The sequence below is a fragment of the Xyrauchen texanus genome, chromosome 20, assembly GCF_025860055.1.
Source record: "Xyrauchen texanus isolate HMW12.3.18 chromosome 20, RBS_HiC_50CHRs, whole genome shotgun sequence".
NCBI classification, from domain to species: Eukaryota; Metazoa; Chordata; class Actinopteri; order Cypriniformes; family Catostomidae; genus Xyrauchen; species Xyrauchen texanus.
Genome location: NC_068295.1, coordinates 30,997,367 through 31,023,115, shown reverse-complemented (window position 1 = coordinate 31,023,115; position 25,749 = coordinate 30,997,367). Strand labels below are relative to the sequence as shown.

Here is a 25,749-nt window from a genome sequence, read left to right as displayed (position 1 = left end):
AGACAAAAAAATTTAATAAAAACAAAGACATATTTCCATGCAAAACATTCACAAAATCATTCTTACACTAATTGTCAAAACTGAATTAAATGTCACAATTTTCACAAGACTGGAAATAACATTTCTAGTTTGGCTTTGATAAAAGGATACCAAAATCTAATTTCTGTAACAATGTACTCATCCTCGTGTTGTTCCAAATGAGAATTATTTTTTTACCAAATAAAAGGAAACATTTTAATTAATATTCTGTTCTGACTTTTCAATACAATGGCAGTTGATAGTGACTCACTTTAAAGCATAAATAATTGCCCAAAAGTAACAAAAGAAGTCCATGGGACTTATTAATTTTTTCAGTGAAAATCTTGATGTCTGTTACATAACGGAATATTCATTAAAATTTTCCATCCTTTTAAGCCATACTTGTGGCTGTGGGGGTTTATAAGAAAAGGTTGGGAAACACTGCATTAGAGAATAAATGGAGACAGATTATAAAAAGAAAGGTGGAAGAAACAGAAGAATGCAAGAAAGAAATGGCAGAATAAAGATGGATGGCAGTGCTGGCCCACTGATGTTCAATAATAAAAGAGACTAACAACCCTGCCATCCCTGTTTTTCATATAAGGCTTTTTCAAAGTATTTTCTTTCTCTCCTCTAGTAAATGTCCAAGAGATTGCTCACATGACAAGACCCTACTGCAGGAGTACATGAGCTCAGTTGAGGGCAGGGCAAACCTACCTGCAAATATCCTGGTTAGAAGGTGTCACAGAATTCCTGGGGAAGACACAGGGAGCATTTACAGAGGATGGACTTCCTGCCTATACACAAAACAGAGAGGAAAGTATTAAAATGGAAACATGAAACATTAAAAAGGTGTTTTTTTTATTTTATTTATTTAATAATACTTCCTTCAACTACAGTTTAATATGAAGAGATAACTTTGACCATTCATGAGTTTTGGGGTGGGACAATCTGTATGCCGAAAATGGCTTGGGAGTGTTTAGAAAACCTGTATGTAAACAGTGATTATTTTTATTTATTTGCAATTTCGTTTGGTGCTGCAAATGGTGCATAAATTATACACTTCAGCTTTAAGGCTGAAATTAACTCAACGCAAGAACGTGAACCCAGATGCTTCTAGCTACACAAGCTCAATTTAGTGCGTTGTTGTGTTCCAAGTGTTGCAATCTCAATGTTGGACATTTGTGTGAACTGTATGCTGGTAACGGGGAGTTTTCTCTTTTCAAGCCTCATGTCATAGTGGAGAAACAGTCTGAAGAGAATATTGCTGAGCAAGTAAAGTCAATTTTACAAACTTACCTGGAAAAACAAATAGCACATTCGGTTTATTTGCCCAGATTTTAAAGGTAACTTTCTCACCCCCTTTAGCATTGAGGTTTGTTCCTGGCACTGATACACAAGAATGCATGATAAGCATGTTCAACTGGACCATTAGGCAAGCGCTCAAATCTACATGTGTGTATTTGCATAGTGTTTGTCCAAAATAATTAATATTTTTGTAATGTCTTAAAGACAAGCGAAGAACTTCTGTCAAAAGGAATATCTTTCACTGAAAGTTATTTCACCAAAAAACTAACATTGCATGGAATTTCTAATCAAAAGGAGCATGGACTGTATTTACATTATTTGATTCCATCTTTTATGTCCCAGACTAATTATCTATTGATTCAATCTGTAACAAACAGAGAATTTATAGCCCGGAGCCTGACATGGATCAATACAGGACGGAGTGTCCGAACTGCCCTCCACCAAAACACGCACACACAGGCTGACACCCATACTAACAGAAATTCACAACTCCAAGAAACTATTCTGAAATAATGGTGTGTTTTCAGGCAAAAGAAATGGGGAAATATGCCTGAGTGAACACTCGGCTCCTTACATTAGATCCTCTGTGCGGTTTTGTCCAACCATGATTTCAAATGATGATTCACACTCCTGTTCAGTGGGATGCCAAGGCCGGAGACCACTAGTGAAAATTCTTTTTTACATTTCAATTATATTATTAACATAGCCATTTCAGTAAAGAAATGTAATTAATTTGAGAATATCTTTGAGAATGTCTCCCTTTTGCTTTAAATGGCAGCATGCACTTGAGCTGACATGGACTCCACAAGACAAAGCAAAACCTGAACGTCCATGTTATTCCAGCATAATCAGAGAATGTTCCAAAAGTATCTTGTGTGCTTCAATGGAAACAAGGAAATCTCATCATATGTACATAGTTAAGATGGTCAAAGTCACAAATTTCCTAACTTAAGACCGATGTAGAGTTTTAATAGTGCAAAGCAAATAGTTAAAATATTAATATACTTAATTCGTTCATTTTACAATAATATTTTTAAAACACAAAACTTTGTTTCCAGGTTTAAAATAGATTTTGAAACCCAAATTTGTAGTGTGGTTGCAGACATTTGGCCCCACACTGTCCTGTATATACATGCTCCATTCTGATTGTGAAGGATGCTTCATGGGAACTGAAGATATATTTTAGAACATTAAATGTGTTTAATGTGTGTAGCATTGCAGAGTTTTGTGTGATAACTGTGTGAACGTGACTAAATCGAGTCATTACCCAGTCACCCCAGTGAGGGAGATGAGGGGTTTTTGACAGCCTGCCACTGAGGGGGGGTTCCCAAGAGAGATAGATCAACACCCCTGATAGTGCTACGTCATCTGGAGATAGCCCGCCGAAGATCGCCAGTGACAAATACCGGCATAGCATACCTTTATTATTGTATTTAAGTATATGCTTCACCAGTGACGTTTTAGGGCTGCTAAAAGCGTGAAATAGACCCGTTTAAAAGCATGACTGTAACTGAAGGAATGAAAGAGAAGGCCAACGAATAGCTTTCTCCAGTTATATTAGACCTCGTTGGCTATTACCTACATACTAATCTTAAATTCCTTTCAGTTAGTTTGATAAAAAGACATGTCAGGCAAACACAGTGAATTACATCAAAGTCATTATATAACATGGTACTGCTGCACATGTTGCAAAATAAAGGGATTTTAGCAATGACACAAATTATGGTAACACATGCAATAAAGTTTAGTCCAGGGCCTGTTAACACATATAAGGAAATACTTCATTACACACTCAAGTCTTCCTCATAATAGCTTTATTGCATAACTGATAGACAACCCAAGTGCTGATGCAGTAAGCAAGCATTTCTGTTTCGCAATGTGGATTTAGGCAACATGTGATCTTTTGGAATGACTCTAAAAGCAATAAAAATGAAATTATGGAAAGTTGTATACAGAAACTAGGGATGCACCGACACCACTTTTTCTATTGGAAATCTCAGTATCGGCTGATACCGATCCCAAGCCAGTACCAGTGTTGTTTTTTTTGCATAATAATCAGTTCAGAATATCTTTACATTATTGTGTGGAACTAATTGGGAGTACTCTTTAATATGTAAAGAAACACAAACCTCTAACTACACATTATTTAAATATAAATGTACAGTATAAATCATTAAGAAACACTTTATTATTAACTAGTATACTGGATAATGTAGCCGCAAAATGAACAGTAATTCCAGTCGTCAAGTCTTCAGTAGAAAAGAAACCAGTGTATTATTTTTACCTTTTTTCTTCACCCAAAAGTATTTCAACTTGCATCTGGATTTAAAGGATTCAGATCTCTTTTTTGTTCAATTTAGTTGCAAGACATCGGTCCACTTTTCATTCACACAGTTATTTTTTTGGAACCCATTCAACTTAAATATTATTATACATTTTAAACAAATACTAATGATGACAATAATAATAAATTGTTATTAATATCATTATTACTGTCTTGATTTTAATTTGAAATACAACATGCGCCGTTTTAGCATTCAATTGTGAATTTCTCATTAAATTAGACTAATATTTGAACATTCATTTGACAGCCTTATTATATGTCCACGTGCCCCTCGTGATTATATGATTTACATTTCAGATATAGAAGGAAGCAGGAAGCTTGGACAGAAGTTTATTTTATCACAGAGAAAAGTTGTAAATTTCATAGTCAAAAAAAATCTCAAATGGAAAACTGACTGTTCCTGCACGCAAGCATTCACCCAATGTATTGTGTTTGTCTTCTGAAGCAAGCGATCGGCCAAGCAAAAGCGCTTTCACATAAGGTCGGCATTAACCTGAAATTATGATTTACTACTGATGATTAACTCATTAATCTACTTGGCAGCAAAACCTCTGAACGCTCATGTTTATAACCTGACTGTAAAAAATTGGACGCCCCTCAACTACCTGAAAATAAATTAAGTACATTTAATTTGAATGCGTGTGAGTGTGTGTCAACCAAGCAGCACCATACACTAACGCGCTGGCGCTGCGCATACTATACATTTACTTATTAAATACAGACTTTTGTGATTCACAGAGCTATCACACATCTTCAAGTGGCTTTGAATAAAATGCACAAGTCTTAGGAACGGTTTAATTGTGTTTTTATGGTTCTTTTGTCATATTTGGAGCTTGCCAGTAACGAATATGACTAACACACAGTATCTGATTTCGATCGGGCTCGTCGGACTGATACCCGATCCATCTAAAAGCTTTAGTTTCTGAGCAGACACCGATTCAGGTATTGGATAATCCCTAACAGAAACAGAATTATAAGCAGCACCAAATACAAAACCATTACAATAAACAAGTTTTTGTCTCCAAACTGTTCAACCCTAATCAATTTTCTGGAAGCACATTAAAACTCTGTAGGTTATTGTATATTATCATACAAATAATTTGAAGCATATGTTTACATAATGTTTATGGAAATAAACACAGATGCTGCAATGGTCTGTCAAATCACTCGCATGTAACCGAAAGGCATTCAACCCTCACAAGAACCATAAATTATGAATTGAAGAATTGGCCCCCTTTCAATTCATGATTTTGAATTTAAAATTTAGTGGTCACACCCCACTGGATGTTGAATTTCAAATGACAAGATGATAAATTAACTCACAAATTCACAAAGTCACACAATAGAGGAAAGTCATTAGTCCAACACATGTTTTGTAACAAAAACAACTGAAATTAAAAGTTAATTTATTTCTGTGGCAAGGAGAAGGGTGGGGGCGGGCCGTGATGATGAACGCCTGGCCCCTAATCAGGCTAATTCAACCCACAAGGGGGATAAAAGGCAGCCGGAATTGGCAGATCGGGAGAGATAGAGCTACAGGCAGCTGCCCTGTATGTGTGTGTGTTATGTGTCTTTTGCTTTAAGTTAATCATTAAATTATTATTTATATTGTCAAGCCGGTTCTCGCCTCCTCCTTTCCCGCTTACCGTGAGGGGAGCGGCCGACCGTGAGGGGAGCGGCGGCTCCCTACAGACCGCCTGCAGCGGTCCGGTCACTGCCAGGGCCAGAGGAGACCCCTACCACAGACCAAATTTTCCCTCCCCTTATCTCCCTCCCAGGTCCGAGAAGGTGGGGAAGCCCTGCCAGCAGGCATTACAAAATATAAGGTATGCATGTATATAGATATACATGTTTTTTAAAGCAGCTTCTTTAGAATTAATTCATTTGAACTCTTCCTAAGACTCAAATTTAAACTACAATTCTACATTGTTTGCTACCTCAATTAACATTCAAGAATTGAATTACAATTTAAAAGCCATTCTCAATTCAATTTAAAAAGGCAAACAACCCTCACAAGGCATTCAAACACAGGTGCCTATAGAAGCCCAAACTCCGAGTAAAATAAAAATGACGGTTCAAATAACGGGGAAGAATCCAAACAAGGGGATTCTAGGTAATAAAAGCAGTGACATGGATCACTTGAGTGTGTTGCAATGGCAGAGTTGAGAGAAATATCCCATGGACCACTATTAGGACCCTTTGGGTTTCGCTGCAGTTAACACCTTGTCACGCATCATGCTATGTGTCATTTCATGTCGGACACTGAATAGATTACAACTGTAATGGGAGCTCTTATGTTATTCATTCTGCCAGAGAAAAAGGAGCTCTGGAATGATGAGAGGTCGCTTTCCGCTGGGGCTAATCACAGATAGCTGAATGTAAACGGACAATTGAACATGCTAAACTGGGCTTTCAATGTAAATGAAGACAAATCTTTTACTCCTAAGTCCTAAAGCACAGCAGCACTAAATGTTGACAACAATAAAGCATAGAAACTAGTTATAAAAAGTGGTACTAAGGGTGCTTTCACACTACAAATTTCATTATAGACCCAAGGGTGTTTGACGTTTGATTTGCTGGTTGGTGCAAAAGCAGTTATTTAGCAGTTAAAATAAAGTGTGTGTGCCAAAAAGTTGTTCAAAGCTCTTTCATGAGAACCATAAGTCCTCAGTGGCTGGATAGTCTTGAGTTAAACTAGTGAAGTGTTTCAGAGCAAGTGGCCCTGACATTTATTAGTGCATGTAAAGGGTTTATCTGTTAAGAGGCTCAAATGTTACGCAGAAGTGCAGTAAATCTCCTCTAAGAGGAAGAGATACATGTTAGAGTGAAAGTGCCTGAAAGATATGATCCCAACATGAACTAATTTACTACTACTGTAAAGCCGTGGTCAAAAGTATTGGCAGTGACAAATTTTGTGTTTTCCAAAGTTTGCTGCTTCAGCATTTGTAGATAATTTTTTTACATGTTTCTATGGTATACTGGAAAAAAATTAGAAGCATTTCATAAGTTTTAAAGGCTTTTATTGGCAAAAACATTTCAATGCATGCAAAGAGTCAATATTTAGTGTTGACCCTTGTTCTTCATAACCTCTGCAATTCACTCTGGCATGCTGGATATCAGCTTCTGGGCCAAATCCTGACTGATGGCGATCCATTCTTGCCTTATTAGTGCTCAGAGTTGATCACAATTTGTGGGCTTCTGCTTGTCCACTCAGCTTTTGAGGATTGACCACAGGTTCTCTATGGGATTAAGATCCAGGGAGTTGCCTGGCCACGGATACAAAATTTCAATGTAATGACCTCCAAGCCACTTCATTATCACTCTTGTCTTGTGGTGCTCCACCATGCTGGAAAATGCACGGATCATCACCAAATTGCTCCTGTATCATTGGGAGAAAATGCTCTTGCAGGACGTTTTGATACCTTTCTTTATTCATGGCAGTGTTTTTGGGCAAAATTGTGAGAGCCCACTCCCTTGGATGAAAAGCAACCCCCACACATGGATGGTCTCAGGATGCTTCACTGTTGGCACGGCACAGGACTCATGGTAGCATTCATTTCAGTCTGTCCTTGATGTTTTTCTTGCAGAGAAGTGGCTTCTTTGCTGCCCTTCTTAACACCAGGCCATTGTCCAAAAGTCTTTGCCTCACTGTGCGTGTAGATGCTCTCACACTAAACTGCTGCCAATATTGAGCAAGCTCTGCACTGGTGGTGACACGATTCCGTAGCTGACTCCTCAGGAGGAGACGTCCTGGGATGTCCTGAAGCCTTCTTTACTGCAGTTGAACCTCTCTCCTTGAAGTTCTTGATGATCCGGTTAATGGTTTTTTCAGGTGCAATATTCTTTTTTCACAAAGGCCATTTTGATGCAATGCAATGATGGCTACATGTCTTTCTTTAGAGATAACCATTGTTAAAAAGAACATAATGATTGGAAGCACTTCTTAACTCCTATTATAGCAATAAGTCTGCTCTTATAATCCAAACAAAATTATAGAGGGATTTCACCTAACTAGTACTCATTCACACTTTCCCAGGTGCTGCTGATATGATAAGTGCAATTATGTTAGCTGTTAGTCATTTTGTACCAGGGCCCAAAAACCCAATGAAGCTTTTTGCAATTATTTAAAATGCATCTGATCACTCTGCACAATAATCTAGAAACAATGTGAATCAACACCACAACAATTGACGCAGAAAACTTCACTGCCAATACTTTTTGCCATGGCTGTATATTGCTCCATGCCTTTAAAGGGTAACTAAACCCTAAACCAACTTTTTTTAGTTAATGATCTGTAAAAATGGGGCTTTATTAGTACTGGTCATTGATTCAAGTAATTGTTTTGACATTTGTGTATAAAGTGTTTTAATTCTACAATATATGGTGTAAAAACGTCTGAGTGCCGCCCTCTTCAGGTGGAACGGTGGCTACTGCACTTGATTTTTCCTATTGGCTGTTGCGGTACTTCGTGACGTAAGCGGTGACAGCTGACGTAAGCAGGTTCCAGCTCACCACGCCAGATTCATGTACATGTCGTCTTGCGACCGTGTGAGGAATAATAATAACATAGAGTCTGACAGCAGCTGTCAATTAATCCGTCACAACGAGTCCCAGGTGCCCCCCGCTCAGCCCCGCACTCGGTTCGTTCCCTCTATCCCCGCCGGGGTCTGCCCACTTTTCCAGCATTTTCAAATATTTCTAGTGGGTGGAGTCAGACTCTGAGCAGGTGTTTAGTTACCCTTTAAATAGTGAAAATACTGGTTTTTAAGATGCATTCTGAGCAATGCGTTTGACAACGCTAAAGACAGGTGTAAACGGAGTTCCAAAATGTTTTGATTTGTCCACTTCAGCCACATTATTAGGTTGCTGAAAACATAAGTGACAGCACTGGGCTCATAGTGTAAACAGTCATCCATTCAAATGCATCTGAACAGCAGCAAAGCACCACCCACTTACCTTTCAAACAACCATTGGACCAAAACAAGAGTTTTAAACTTTTCCGGTTAAAAGCAGCTTTAAAAGAAAATAACAGCCCGATTGGAAAATTTAAAAAGCGCATGCATACAGCCTACATAAACAAGAAATTTCTTCAGTGTGCCTGAAATCAACACACAGTATTTAAAGCTCAGTTAATACAAGTAATCCATTAACCCCTAAATGCATGGTAATTTTCCCAAACACTCTTACATATACGGGTCTTAAGAAACACAGCACTTATATCTATCTACAATGGATGTACAAAATATGTATGTATGTGTAACTTACACTGATTAGCCACAACATTAAAACCACTGACAGTTGAAGTGAATAACATTGATTATATTGTTACAATGGCACCTGTAAGTGGGTGGGATATATTAGACAGCAAGTGAACAGACATTTCTTGAATTTCATGTGTTGGAAGCATGAAAAATGGGTAAGCGTAAGGATCTGAGCAACTTTGACAAGGGCCAAATTGTGATGGCTAGATGACTGGGTCAGAGCAACTCCAAAACAGCAGGTCTTCATGGGTGTTCATGGTATGCAGTTGTTAGGTACCTACCAAAAGTTGTCAAAGGAAAAACAACCAGTGAACCAGCGACAGGGTCATGGAGTACTGAGGTTTGTTAGTATTTATGCTTGCTTACTATGGGCCTAAAGACAATCATTTTCATCATAATTTTGTGTTACAGCATTATTTTCTGTAAAACTGCTTTGAAATTATGTGGTTTTTTTTTTGTTACCACTGCAGTACGTTCATCTCTACGCTGGCCTAAGGCATATGGTTTTTATTAAATATTAGACAAATATACAGTTGTTCCTTTTAAATATGGAATGGGGACTCGAAGATTGATTAATAAACAAACTGGGGTGGTACCTAGAGTGCCAATGTACAAAGCTTCATTGTATTAAGGAGTATATAGCTACAGTTAAAGTGTCTACACAGGAATAAAACAGAGATCCTTGAGTTTCTTCATTTTTTCTTTCTCATTCTTTAAAATATTTGTCTATGGCACTTTTTCTTCTAGACCAGACAAAATGTCCTGACCATCAATTTCCTTTGGTTGGCAAAGTAAATAAATATAAATTTGAACTGTCTTGCAAGGCAATGGAATAAAATAAAGAAGAGAATGAAAGATAGATGCAGACCCCCTTGAAGGCTAAGCCTATCTCTCTGTCAGTATCCGAAGAAGGAAAAAAAAGTGTCATACCTTTGAAATGTTGCTGGACCTGCTTGCAGAATGACCAAGCGGTTTCTCATTCTGTGTGAGAGAAGAAAGGGTAGAAAAAGTTATAGAAGCATGCTTACAATTCAATGAAAAAGAAAGAGTGCAAGAGGAAAAAAAAACTACATTTAAAAAAAACTAAATTACTTTCAAGTACAAAGTTTATACCAAAACTGACTGCTAAAAATGGTAATAACACTGCAATCTTCAGTTGTGATTTTCAGTGAACTTCAAAATTGTGTGCACGCTGAAAGATGTAAAACATAAAATACATTGTAAGTGATAGTTTAATGGTCTTTAAACTCAATATTTCTCAGCTGGTTAATTCAACCCTCAAGCATTCATGAGAGATGTTGTTTTCCTGCTGTGATATTATTTATAGGGCAGCTGTGACTGGAGTGTAAGAGGGTTGGTATATTATCAGCATGTTCTACTCTGACACAAAAATCATGACAAATGCATTACAAGAATGAATGCAAAGCAAATGAAAGTGCAATAAGGAACAGAGAAGAGAAGGGTTTGTGGATAATCCAATTAATCTGCTGATATATGACCGTTTTGAAATTATCGACATAAACCAATAATGGTGTTCACATGTCCAATTATCATAAGTTGTAGTTCCCCCTTATGTCAATTCCAACAGCCTTGACAACAGATTAAAGAATGTTTCTTTTCAAAGTTGTTTATTGGATGTTGAGCAAGTATTGTATCAAGCGTTCTTTCTAGCTATTTTTGCCCTAACTGAATTGTATTGACAAAGTATCTATCAACTTTATATCAGCTATCAGTCGATCTGCTCTAGACATTGTATCTGCTATTATAATACCCATACTGGTAAATTACAAGTTTGTAGTAGGCAAATATTTTTCAATTAACTTCCCTCCTTTAGTGGCTGAATATCTGTGGATAGACCCCTAATCATATGAAGCTGCTACTCACTATCATTTGAAAATACTTAACATCCTTGAAAACCTTTTAATGTATATTTTCTCTCTACTTGTTAACTGCATTTAATGGTGACATTCAGTCAAGTATAATCTTTGACATAGATTGTCATTGATTTTCATTTTTGGCATATTTACTGTTCTACGAATTCAGTTAAAAATGTATCCCACTGTCATTGGCATTTCTTCCATTAAAGAGGTTCAGTGAAAAACTGAATGAAAAGCTACGTTAAAGAATGAAACTCACATTAATATATTACAGATCTTTGAGAGAACGCCTCATTCTATTCATCTCTCCTCAAGAAAAGCATGTCTCAATTGGGCTCCTTGTGCCGTAAAGAAAAAGTAGAACTTTGTACAACAACAAAAAAGGACATCTGCCAAAAATGTCCTGAGTCTGTCTCTTTGTCCTCATTAAAATGATGGAGACAGGGACACTTAAGGTGAGGTGCAAGGACACAGTAAACACATGCTGCATCCACACAAATTCAAATAGGTGAATCAAATTTCACTCAAATTTAAATAAATAATAAATATTTTTTACATAAAGTGGAGCCTATTTTTGTACCATTTTGCATTGTGAAATTTAAGTTTTTGTAATTCTCATTTTTCTCAATAATTATTAGATTTTTCTAATTAGTCTTATCTTATGCAAAAAGAGGAAGCTCTGCATAAGTCTTGCATCATTTACAAGAAACAACTCTGAATCTTCAAAACAAAGAACAACAACCAGCGTTATATAAAGAACAAAAAAAATAAATAAATCCAGAGGAAACCTCACTACTCTAGTATTTCCAGCATAGAAATGGCACTGACTAATATCAGTGCTTGGCAGAGAAAAGCTCTGAAACAAAGAGCCTTCTGGCACCATGATATATGTTTAGCAAGTGGGTGAGTGTACTGTGAGAGCTCATTGTTTTTCCTCTGAAATCAACTGTAACAGTGAGTGCCCGATATGTGAGAGAGCATGTGCAGCACCAGAAGGACATATTCAATTCATCTTTAATGATTCCTTTGCTTTTTACTCATATCTAGCCCTCAGCTGTTACCATGGAGATACAGTGGAAGGGGATTGAGTGTATCCCTGCTGGTTATTGTCTGTCATTAAGGAGAATTTCAGCCACATTACAAATTATTCATCTAGTCACATTTCCATACATCCTGTATCACACACACACACACACACACACACACACACACACACACACACACACACAAGGTGATGGCCATCTCGCTATCACTTTACCAGTTCAAAATGAGTCTTGCTGAACAAGGCTGGGAAATATATTGAATATGGTTTCCTGACAACATAAATTTAAGCAACCTCATAAATATCACAATGATTTTAATTTGGTTTTAAAGTGAGCTTCCTAAAAAGTAATTAGACTAGTTTTTTTAATACTTCCTTGTTGATTCATGAATAGGAAAACAGAATAGCAAAAACACCACTAGTTAGCAAGTTTGATTTCACCTCAATCTATCCATTTAACCAAATCAATTTGAATTAAAAGGATTATTCTGGGTTCAGTTCAAGTTAAGCTCAATCAACAGCATTTGTTGCGTAATGTTGATTACTACAAAAAAGAATTTCAACTCGTCCCTCCTTTTCTTAAAGGGGTCATATAATGGTACATGCACTTTTTCAAGCTGATTGTACTGAAATGTGTGTTGGCTGTGCCTGTACACAACCATCCTATTATGATAAAAATCCATCCAGTGTTTTTGTTTTAATCTCCTTATATATTTTCTCCTGCCTCAAATCGAGCCGTTCGACCGTGTGACGTCACATGGTCGGACGCCCCTCCCAGGATTGTTGATTGACAGCAGTGTTTCAACACAGACCCGCCCTCGCTCGTGAGCGAGCTGTCAATCATAGTCCGTCATCATTGTTGATACACTGGAGCAGAATGGCGCCTAAGCGATTGTGGTGTTCTGTTCTTCGGTGTAATAACGAACACAGCAGTCATTTTGATGTTCCTAAATCTGAACCGCTGAAGACGCAGTGGCTGAGTTTTGTTTACGATGGGAATATTCCCCACGAGCAACGTCAATGTGTTCATGTTTGCGCGAATCATTTTTCACCAGACTGCTTTATAAACGAGGGTCAGTATAAAGCTGGTTTTGATAAGAAGCTGCTGCTGAAAAAAGATTCGGTACAAACTATTTATATTCCCTCTGCACCTCCAGAATTAGTAAGTGTAACGTTTTATTAACCTTTATATTAATCTTTGCAAATCGCTTGCACGCTTCACAATGAATGTGGCTAATGTTTACACTCAGGGTACATTACGGCATGTTTTCCATAACGTTACGACGTTCTCAATATAATTCATAATCCCACGTTTATAATGAACAACGCGTTATGGTTATTGTGTTATTAAAAACTGTGTACGCAGGTGTTACAGTTAACATGGTAACACTAAGTTACACCTGGTTTACTTGTATGTTACTGATTAAGAAGTAATGTCAAAAAACAGTTATACGGAGAATAACTCCAGAACGGAGGGGCGGGTGACCAAAGCTCATTATCATTTAAAGTCATATGCTCTGAAGCGCGTGCTGAAAACAGAGCTGTTTTTGAGCAGGTAAAATTAGTGTTTTCTTAAAATACTAATAAGAATTTTTAATAAAAGTATATTACAAAGTTTTCATTTAGACCCTAAAGATTCATATTAACTTGTACAAAAATGGCATTATATGACCCCTTTAAACAAAAAATACAAAATTGGTTACATTGAGGCACTTACAATGTAAGTGAATGGGGGGTATATATAATAGATAAATATAGATATATAAATATACCCACATATTTGGCTGAGTGCTTCCTTACAAGTACTTCAGGTTGTAGCTTTGTTTTCGGCAACAGCAGAAATTAAGTGTTGTTATGGATCTGCATGCTTCAAGTGTGTGGGCAGATCCAGAGTAATGAGCCAACCTCTAAGGTTGCCATGAGTGCACGGATAATGTAATGACATGACAAATGCATGGCTGGTGTTTGTATGTAGTATGACAGGGACAATTAAAGGAGAAAACAGCATGGTGAAGTATGAAGCAGGTGAAAAATATTTACAGATCACTCATCATGTTCAAGTTATCTGTGGCAGTGGGTTGTAGGGAGGGATGTGAGATTTCTGAATAAATGATTGCCATTCCTGGTCTCAAACTACATTCTGGGGTTAAGTTTAGGAACTTCTTGCCCTATTTAACATCAGCCTTATAAGTCAGATGTTCCAAGAAACTGCCACAATCTCGTCACCCTGCCAGACAAGGTCTGCTTTGTTTTCTGAGATGTAGTCTTTTATCTGGGAATGTGGGGCATTTCTTCCATCTGAGGTGATGTGACGAAGGCTTTAAAAAATGTGCTAAAGGTGTCAAGTGTTTCCTGGAATATTCTCTCTGCCATGTTGGGGAAAACGTTGTTAAAGACTTACAGTGGTAGCCAGACTTTTGATTTTTAATAAATGTTCTGGTCAAAGTTGTAGGTTAATCTGGCCAAGAACTGCACAATTAAAAGGAGGACACCATCTGACAAACATGTAAAATCACCAACTGACCAGCATTTTTACATAAAGTTAATGGGATAGGGAAATCTAGTTTATGTCTAGATGGTAATTCTCCTACTGAAAAAGAGTTGCACTTGCTGCTACGAAGGCTAGGGTGGGATCATGTCCCAACCAGTGACGTGACAAAGCTTTAGGGTGATCCTCACTGCACAGAACTGCAAAATAATATTGCGGATTCACGACATCGAGTTTAACTGCATTTATTTAAGCGGTTTCAGACAGAATCAAAAGCCTAATCTCTCCACAATACCTCACAAATACAGGAACATTAATGTAGAGTGGAGGAGGGCGGGGCCGGGCTGGAAAAATGCATGCCCGGTCCCCAATTAGCCTGATGGGGGCGCACGAGAGATAAAGGTGGCCAGTGACAATGCATCGAGAGAGAGAGAGAATGACAGGCAGCTGCTTTGTGTGTTTATGTTTTTCATTCAGTTTATTATTAAAACCATCATGTATATTGTCAAGCCGGTTCTCGTTTCCTCCTTTCCCTTAACCCGCTTTACATCCCGGGAAGGGGGGTGCCCGTCTCGGAGTTTGACACTTGTGTCACACAGTGTCGAGTGAGTGAGTGCCACAGCTACAGGGGGACTGAGTAGCTAGATCATCCGGACGCAGAGAACGGCCGCCATCCGCGAGGCGAGAGTGGACTGGACTCCCCAACCACCTGGAGCGAAGGAGCCACTGCCAGGGGCGGAGGGGAGTCCCCAAGGGTCACAGAGAACGCGGAGGGGTGTTGTGTCCACTGGGGGTCGGTCTGACTCCAGTCCACCCAAGGTTTATTTTTTTTCTCTCTCTCTCTCTCTCTCTGTCACTACATGTTGGCCTTTATCCCTTGCATATTTTGTTTTGTTGCTGATTCTACCCTCCTGCCTCCAAGGTCGAGCAAGGCGGGCAGACAGGACGCAAGGCACACCTCCCCCATGTACTTCATGCAGGGGCTCCCCGGCTGGAACAATGCACGCCTGGTCCCCAATCAGCCTGATAGGTGCGCACAAGGGATAAAGGTGGCCGGTGACAATGGTTCGAGAGAATGACAGTTTGTTTGAGAATGTTTTTCGTTCAGTTTATTATTAAAACTATTATTTATATTGTCAAGCCGGTTCTCACCGCCTCCTTTCCCTTAACCCGCTTTACAATTACTAATTACTTAATGGGAAAAGTAATCACATCACCAATTACATTTTAGTAATAAGGGTTTTGCTTTTCCACTCAAAACAATGTCAATATTTCCTTCATGTTCATTGCGGTTGTGTTTTCAGCTGTCACAGAAACACAATCACACATATATATTAACATAATTAATGTTTTAAAAGTACTCTAAACCAATGTTATTTTATAAATGTGTAACAAAAGTACTGTACTTAAAAGTTAACTTAATTGAAGGTCAGTAACTGGAATCTGATTACAGTCATTTAAATTGTAGCTAAAGTAATTAGATTACTGCAATTAATTTTTAATCAGCTTACACCCAACACTGCTCTTGAATATGTTTCAAAGATTCAATTGCACGAACCTTGGAAACTTCTACAAATCTAGAGATTAGTTCTTCCTATTGTGGCAGCTTGGTACCTTGTAAACAACTTAGTTTCTAGGTTGACTGATTCAAGACCTGTGTACCCAGACTCTGACACGCGATTAATGCGAAGAACAACACCAGAATTCAAACAGCTCTTGCCATATTTGTGTGCAATATGCATCAGACAGTCCAGAAACAGTCTATAGGTGGTATGTGTGCATACCGACTGAGGTCAAGACTACACGGTCCTCAATATACTTGCTTTGGAAACTTTCCTAAAACTTTAATACATGTCTAAGAACAAAGTTGAGGTGTTGAAAACACCACGTCATTATTTCACCAAGTAGCACTTTGTTCAAGCAAAGCTTTGCAGAGTATATTCGGCCCAAACATTGCCCCAGTATCTGGGCTGTCTCAGAGGAGAGGGCGAGTCTATGACTGCCTCGTGGAGAAGATTGAATTATCCTACTGGGGAGCAGAGGTTATCAGCCCTGAGTGAGTGTAGACCTGTGACAGAACAGCATCTGCACTGCCTCCGCTGGCTGCTTTCTCCCTCCATCTCTGAGATTCCAAACCATGTCTCATTGCATTAGCAGACAGCTAAACGCAACAACAGCAGTCAATAGTGAACAGATATCAAATGAGATTATAGTTTCAAATCTCACATCACTCTATTTTTTATCTCCCTCTTTCTCTCATTGCTTTTGTCTTTTGTTGTTCTGCTTTTGCCAGTTGCCTTGTGTGCACAAGCAATTCCTATCAGTTAATGTTTGACTGGATGTGAACATAATGGCACAAAAACATTCAAAGAACTGGCTTCTCGTGACTCAACGTTCATTGTTCCTCAAATCATTACGGTCAAAGGATGTGATCATTTAAATTTTTTTATAAAACAAACTGTTGGGTTGGGGGAGTGTTAAAGATGAGGAAGTAGAGGGAATTCAAAATTATGATAAGTATTAAACAAGCAAAATTTGGACCCAACATTTGCATCCCATAAATTATAATTTTTAATTACTTATAGCCTTGTCTATTCAAAATTGCAATTAAGCCATCTGTTGCAAAGAAATAGGACTTACTTACAGGATGAAACATTACATTGTTGCTTGCTGTGCAAAACACCACACTGTTTCAAAGTGGTTGCCAGGCCATGGCTATGTGGTTGCTTAGTTGTCCCGGTTGGTTGCCCGATTTTAAAATAACCCACACCCAAATCTCTGGGCCCAAATTAAAAAAACATAACTTAAAGGGGTAATGATATGCCTTTCTTATTATTTGAATACGTTGATATATTGAATACCTTTAAAGTTCACTTACAGTATAATAAAGTTTTAAACACCAAAAAAGTCATTGTGTTATATATATATATATATATATATATATATATATATATATATATATATATATATACATATACATATAACACAATGTATTATATATTCATTAACCCTCATTCTGTGTGTATATCTTTTTTTCTTTCTGTCAGAAACGCTTTGTTTTGGTGCAGCTTCTCCTTTAAGACTTGACAGTAAATGCTCACTCCTATGATTGGCTCTCTGCTTTAGACTGACTTGAGTGGGGTTATGGAAGTGATTAAAGGTAAATTAGACAGTCAGATGGAAATACCTACCAGAGTGACATCCCAATGTGTAGGAAGTAGAGAACGAGTCCTTTTGACAGCTTGGTTTCAACAAATGCTCTTTTAGTAGTGAAGAGGAGGTTTCGAGTTCTGAAACTTACAGAATGTTTTACAGACCTCATATGTCAAAAGATCAAGGACAATTTTATTCTGTATGTCATGATACAGGTTTTTTTTTTTTTTGCACATTTTATTGTCCACTAGGCAGACATTGCACATTTGATTGCTTAAATGTAACAAAACACCTCTCCTCAACAAGCCACACGATTTTAGGCATTTTTCATGTCCATAATGGTTCAGGACGAGCTACGTGCCAAAGTCTAATACTTAGGTTTAGGGTTTTTGAAAAGGTCCCATAATATGTGTACTAAATGAACTGAAGCCTGGTTAGTCTCTATAACATTGTGCATCCCTCCTCCCTCCTCCCGTCTGGCAAGAGGTACCGAAGCATTCGGGCCCTCACGGCCAGACTGTGTAACAGCTTCTTCCCCCAAGCCATCAGACTTCTCAATACTCAGAGACTGGTTTGACACACACGTGTCCTGAGTTGCACTTTAATAACTGTCACTTTATAACTGTCTGCTACCTCAATAACTGCTATGTGCATAGAACATTATCTCATAGTATGTTATGTTTACATTTTTAGAAACTGTCATCTTTTTGCACTACTGAGTACTGGTCAGCGCTGCACTGTCTATTGTCCTGTTCATTGTCAGTAATTTGTTGTACTGTCCTGTACTTTTTGCACATGTTTGCACGTGCACTTTATATAGGTATATATAGGTAGTTTATATAGGTATTATTTCGTTGTGTAGTCTCATGTGGTCCTATGTTGGTCCTTTGTTGTTTTTATGTAGCACCATGGTCCTGGAGGAATGTTGTCTCGTTTTGCTGTGTACTGTACTAACTGTATATGGTTGAAACGACAATAAAAACCACTTGACTTAACTTGAAGTATCATTTTCCCCACCTTTATGTGTTACATTTTGCCAATTAATGAGTACTATGAAAATGCAACAGTTTGCAGAGTATAAACATTCAGATTGTTGTTGTGACAGAAGCTTACAACATACAGCTGCCACTGCATTCAAGGTACCTATGTGTTGCTTTCATTGGCGTGCAGTCAGCCACTTCAAACCCTTTAGAAAAGGGGTGACTTAAATGGAGACGTAAAATGTAGACTTTAAATTTTGAAACATTCTTTCCCCTGTTTATTAAAAATATATATGCATATAAATGCATTTAAATAAAATATAAAACAATTTAAAATAACTGTAGATTAAATCAAATATCTTTACATTGTTTCTCTTGTTTGACAGAGTAAGCGGTGTGTTTATGCAGGTTTATGGTTAACAGGTTTATGAACTGCACACCACTGGTTTCTTTAGAACAAAACTGCTTAGAATATTCTGTGCTGACAACCATGATTTGCATTTATTTAAATTAGATGTAAATTGTATTACATGATGCAGACAGGACAAAAATAGTTTCTCTCTAAATATTGAATCTGTGCGATGTGTAAATGCAGCCTGATAGAACGTGGAGCAAGAGTGTGTGTGAGAGCACCCGAAAGATGGTTAACTATGCCCAAGTAGGGCAAAGCCAGAGGAAATTCTAGTGGAGGCTCAAAGAGGTCCTAAAGTGTGAATCGGTTGTTTGAGCTGGGTATGGGGTAAAAAACAAATCCAACCATGTAGCTGCTGGTTCCCTCCGAAGTTTCCCCTCAGGATAGTTGGCGCTCACTCACAGTTTTATCCGATAAAGTTAATGACTAGAGGCCTTGGTGCCGAAAAGATCTCAACCTATTCCCAAACTTTAAATGGGTAAGAAGCCCAGCTCACTGGCATGGACCCGCATGTGGAATGCGAGACACCCAGTGGACCATTTTTGGTAAGCAAATCTGGCACTGTGGGATGAAACGAAAGCTCTGCACACACAAATACTTTCTAGCACAATTTTTTCAAATGGAATAGAGGAAGATTTCAGCCTCAATTCCAGCCTTTTGGAAAACATAACTAGGCATCAGCAAGTGTTGCTTTGTTCCAAAACTTAGTGAGCTACAAAAGGGAGCATTTAAAAGGTGCATTTTAAAGGCTCAGCAAAAGAAAAAAATCTATCCAACATGGCAGATGAAACAAAAATGTCTTCATACAGTATATCCTTCATTCAAACTGAAAACTATGAATAAAAAAAAAAAAAAAAAAAAAGTTAAATCTAATTAGAAATGTCATGAGTCTTCATGCTTTTAAGAGTATAACGTAGGGACATCCCCATTAAACTATTGGCCCATATTTTAAACGGGTCATGACACGAGGAATAAAATGTTCCTTGATTTTTGTACATATAAGAAGTCAATGTACTATAAAAACATACTGAAAGTTTCAGAACTGAAAACTTCTTTCTTAATAAAAAAAAAAAAAAACAGCATAAATTTAAACCAAGCTGCAAAAACGGCTGTCTGGGAAAATGTTTTTCTACATAAACATGCGCATACTAATGTCTTTGACTTCTTGATAGATATATCTGGCCGCTTTAAGATGACGCACTGTGAAGTTGCAACTCTGAAGAGGAGAAGCTCTGTCATTCAGCTGCTGCCCTGATGTTTCGAGCACAATTGCGTCATGGACGCGTTCTTACCTCATCTGTGCTATTTTTAGTTGTTGGTGCATGAAAACACGATGGAATGATATTGGAAACTGGATGCGGCTTCAGCGTTTTTTAGAGTGGATTGTATGTCCAGCTCTTATACTAGTCATAATGAAATTCAAGCTTTGCAAAGGAGCTGTTATTGAAGGATAGGGCAGTTAAAAACACTTGGATGCAATTGCAAAAACCAGAGTAAACAGTTATGTTCATGGTGCAGACACCCCGTTTACATGGGCGTGTCTGTTCACACGATGCAATACAATGGCTCAAGGCGGTCTACACTGATCAGCCACAACATTAAAACCACCTGCCTAATATTGTGTAGGTAAGTCTACGGTAACTCATATAACCACTCTGTACAATTGTGGTGAGAAGAATAGCATCTCAGAATGCTTTGAGATGCGAATTTGTTCTCTTTGGTGACATGAGGGGGACCTACACAATATTAGGCAGGTGGTTTTAATGTTGTGGCTGATCGGTGATATTTTTTCCACGCACCTTGCTGGTTTTGTGAAGTTGCACCAGAACCAATGGTTTATTTGTGTTGTTGGCAGATGTAGCACCACCGAGTGCACCACAAAATGGAACGGGCAATCCGTTTACTTTTGCCGCAACGGACACACCACAATGGATGCTTTCATGGAAGACAGCGTCATTGATATAATGGGTTCCATTGCTTTAGACACCACTTTCATGTCGGTTGTATGCAGGTTGTGAGTGATAACAGTTGTGCTTAAGATGAACAGTTTAATATATTCGGATGCAATGTGTTGGATGTGCGTTGTGTGTAAACCCTGACATTAGTTTGAATGTTTTGGTACTTTTATTATTTTTAAATAATTTTCTTCCGATTGAGTATCCAATATGGCTGTATTCGAGGAGCTGCATGATGTTAGCCAATTAGAACACTGGTCGTTTATGTTTAATTTTAAAGGAGGCGCTTAGGCCAAAACAGAGTGTTTTAGACAGAGGTGCCAGAGAAAGGCTGCAAAATAATCATATATTACTAAATTGTTTTAATGCAAAAAAGGACACTCCAGGACGGATGTTAAAATGTCCCCTATGTGCTCAAGCATCCCATATAAGTTGGCGAACAAAGTATAGTGTCATGAGCTTAGCAACATTCTAACATGAAACTCTGAAAAGAAAATTTGTGGGAGTATGTGGGAGGTTAAAAAAAGTTACTTACAAGGTTCATCATTAAATCATTATGAGGTTCCATTTCAGTTAGAATCCTGCCTTAATAGGCTGCTGTTATTGTATGCAGTAGATTCAAGGCAGCTCATTAGGTTTTGGAACAGAGACTCAGTGTCTGTTTTTGTCTATCCATCTTTCTGGCAGCATGTTTTAAAGCAGTTAAGAGCCTGAAGTCCTTCAGTTACACATCGAAATGAAAGCAGGGTTTGTTTAACTATCAGTTTGGAGCAGTTTTGCAAACAGCAGTACCAAGAGTCAAACCAGTCTTAGAGCACCTATTATGGTTTTTAAAATATTACCTTTCATGTAGTGTGTTATATAGCTGTTTGTGAATGTAAAAAAAAATCCCCAGTGCATGACAAATGGAGTTAATGACTCCCAAAAGAAAGAACTGATTCCGAACACCTGAAACGAATCCAGTCTTACTTCCTGTACAAACCTAAGTACTTTGGTAACAAAAAAAACCAGACTCGTCTTCATTGGCTGCTCGCGAACAGCGAGGAAAAAAGGATTTTTATGCAATTTAAATTATGAGCAAATTAAATTGTTTTTTGACCTTGGATGCATGGAAAATCTTTTGTATGAGACCTTTAAAACAAAATTAGGCACATTTAAAAACCATAATGTGTGCTCTTTAACAAGAACATTTCAGATCCTATCATGTCACATGTAAACAAAGCATGTCAAGATCACCCACTTCGTTGTTGAATTTCATGCAATATTTAACTTCACATCAACAATTGATTAGATTAGCAATTCAGTGTATCATGACCTATTCAAACATATAATTCAAATTTATTAAAAGCTTAAAATCACACACATTACACAGTAACATCTGCTTTCTGAAATGACACATTTTAGCACAAGTAGGATTCTTTTACAGCCTAACTAACATAAAAATTAATTATAGTGGGTTATTTGATTGTAGAAAAGAATGACATAGGATGAATAAGCATGCACGCGCACACACACACACACACACACACACACACACACACACACACACACACACACACTTTGTGTTCTACAGGAAAAACATAATTTGAGTTGAGTGACATGAGGGTGGGAAAAGGTAATGTCAGATAGTGACAGAATTGTCTTCATTTTAAAGCAAATCATCTGCAGAAGCACACCTCAATTGGACTGACCAAATTTAGACATGAATTTCTGCCAAGGAGATTTAGTACAAAAAAAAAAAAAACTGTGCAACGTAATAATTAAAGATACAAATTATCAGTTAGAATGAGCATGAAGCCTCTGTCAAGGGATTTTGGGAATATAACCCTATCTGGCAGGAAGTATGAATGGAAACATTTTCCAGTTTGAGCTCAAAACATTTGCACAATGATGGCTCAAATTTCAATATCAAAGAAGCTGAACACAGGCAGAGGGGAATTCATACTCTGGACAATGACAACAATTACAGCTCATTTTTTCAGCTGAGAGGCACATTTTACTCATCTGACCTGTCAAACAAATCCCAGCCCTCTGAGGCGTATGAGCCGGAGATCACATGGTGTAATGTAAAAAAGGAGTTACAATCAGCTCAGCTAACTAAAGGCCTCGCTGGAGCACCATCTCTACTGAATCACAGGAAATGGTCATTTCTCAACAATTGAATGTCCACTCATCTCTTTATCACACCCAACCACATAATATAATGAGAAATGAAAGCAAGACTTAAAATAAAGCACTGGTCATAAAGTCAGTTTGGCAGTGTCAAAAGGGAAGATAAGAAAAATGCCTTGATGTAGAGAAAAATAATTCTGCAATGTAGGTGTCATGTGTAAACTTAAAATCCCTGGCCATGTTTGGAATTACATATGGTCATACTACTCTTGCCATTTCTGCAGTATGCAGCATGTAGTCTGTGTGAAGTATACAAATCTGATGTACATTATGCACAGAGTACCTGGATGATCTGCTACAGTGTACATTTGCCAAAATGTTCCAAACACTAAAGCACACTGCAAGGAATTCTTTATATCACAATACAATGCCTTGACCTACATTGCCAATGTAATGAACAGACCATTATATGAGTTGTGATTTATAACATCTCTTTTAGTTGTTGGACTGCCAAAAAATTATAGATTTTTAAACAAGCTTTAGATTTATTTAAAAGATTACTGGATACCCCGGCTAAAGTAAATGAGGTCTTGTGACAATGTTTATCACTGCATAAGATTCACATTCACATACTACTTTTTAAAAACATTAAACGGTAGTCAGTGTATTCCATTCGGAACATAGCAAAGAGCAAGTGAAGGTAAAACAGCACAAGCAAATTTGATTGAAAGTCTACAAGTGAAACACCAACAACATTCTCATGTCAAAGTGAAACAACATTCTTATGGGAACAGTTTCGGTTTCCCAGCTCAGATTCTTTTTTCTTTCTTTTCTTTAAAAAAAGCAGGGAGCTGTAAAGTTGTTAAAATTTTCATTTTTACAGTCATTTTTGGGTTTGTTGACACTACATCATCATGGCAAATTTTACAACTTTACATAGAAAGTGATGTTACCACACAAATCATTTTTATAAACATATTGTTTATGTCTTGTGGCTATACTTTTGAAACAGTGAGTATTTTAATGTTTATGGATTGGCCCCATTCAATTCCATTGTAAGTGCCTCACTGGACCCATGATTTTAGCTTTTTTTAAAGAAATCGAGGGATGAGTAATATATTGGTGGAAATTAATATTGTGACACAAATGCTGTCGACTGAGCCTAACTTGTATTTAACCTTTACTTATTACTCTATCTATGACATAACATGACTCTGGAAACAGCATGAAAGTTTAATTCATTGCCATAATCAGACATACAGTGCATCCGGAAAGTATTCACAGCGCTTCACTTTTTCAAATTTTTGTTATGTTACAGCCTTATTCCAAAATGGATTAAATTCATTATTTTCCTCAAAATTCTACAAACAATACCCCATAATGACAACATGAAAGAAGTTTGTTTGAAATCTTTGCAAATTTATTAAAAATAAAAAATGTCTTTGCCATGACACCCAAAATTGAGCTCAGGTGCATCCCGTTTCCACTGATCATCCTTGAGATGTTTCTACAACTTGATTGGAGTCCACCTGTGGTAAATTCAGTTGATTGGGCATGATTTGGAAAGACACACCTGTCTATATAAGGTCCCACAGTTAACAGTGCATGTCTGAGCACAAACCAAGCCATGAAGTCCAAGGAATTGTCTGTAGGCCTCCGATACATATTGTATTTTGGCACAGATCTGGGGAAGGGTACAGAAAAATGTCTGCAGCATTGAAGGTACCAATGAGCACAGCGGCCTCCATCATCCATAAATGGAAGTTTGGAACCACCAGGATTCTTCCTAGAGCTGGCTGCCCTGCCAAACTGAGTGATGGGGGGGAAGGGTCTTAGTCAGGGAGGTGACCAAGAACCCGATGGTCACTCTGACAGAGCTCCAGCATTTCTCTGTGGAGAGAGGAGAACAACCATCTCTGCAGCACTCCACCAATCAGGCCTGTATGGTAGAGTGTCCAGACGGAAGCCACTCCTCAGTAAAAGGCACATGACAGACCATCTGGAGTTTGCCAAAAGGCACCTGAAGGACTCTCAGACCATGAGAAACAAAATTCTGTGGTCTGATGAAACAAAGATTGAACGCTCATCACTTGGCCAATACCATCCCTACAGTGAAGCATGGTGATGGCAGTATCACGCTGTGGGGATGTTTTTCAGCAGCAGGAACTGGGAGACTAGTCAGGATCGAGGGAAAGATGAATGCAGCAATGTACAGAGATATCCTTGATGAAAACCTGCTCCAGAGCGCTCTGGACCTCAGACTTCATCAGGTTCATCTTCCAACAGGACATCGACCCCAAGCACACAGCCAAGATAACAAAGGAGTGGCTACGGGACAACTCTGTGAATGTCCTTGAGTGGCCCAGCCAGAGCCCAGACTTGAACCTGATTGAACATCTCTGGAGAGGTCTGAAAATGGCCGTGCACTGACACTCTCCATCAAACCTGATGGAGCTTGAGAGGTCCTGCAAAGAAGAATGGGAGAAACTGCACAAGAATAGGTGTGCCAAGCTTGTAGCATCATACACAAAAAGACTTGAGGCTGTAATTGGTGCCAAAGGTGCTTCAACATAGTATTGAGCAAAGGCTGTGAATAATTATGTACATGTGATTTTTTTTTTTTCTCGTAATTTCAAACAAACTTTTCACGTTGTCATTATGGGGTATTGTTTGTAGAATTTTGAGGAACATAATGAATTTAATCCATTTTTGAATAAGGCTGTAACTGTACAATGTGGAAAAAGTGAAGCGCTGTGAATACTTTCCGGATGCAGTGTATTATGATGTGGTTTCATTGTG

General features: G+C 38.1%; 1 protein-coding gene across 2 annotated transcripts in view; it reads right to left on the bottom strand.

Annotated features, from left to right (window-relative positions):
• The window catches only part of LOC127660780 (E3 ubiquitin-protein ligase MARCHF8-like), a 129,353-nt gene that overhangs the window by 23,418 nt on the left and 80,186 nt on the right, over positions 1-25,749 (bottom strand). For both annotated transcript variants that reach the window (XM_052151197.1, XM_052151198.1), the window contains 2 exons: positions 9,862-9,912; positions 736-815 (listed from right to left, as the gene is read on the bottom strand). In XM_052151197.1, coding sequence (XP_052007157.1) covers positions 736-815; positions 9,862-9,912 — 131 coding nt within the window. The remainder of the gene's footprint in view (positions 1-735; positions 816-9,861; positions 9,913-25,749) is intronic.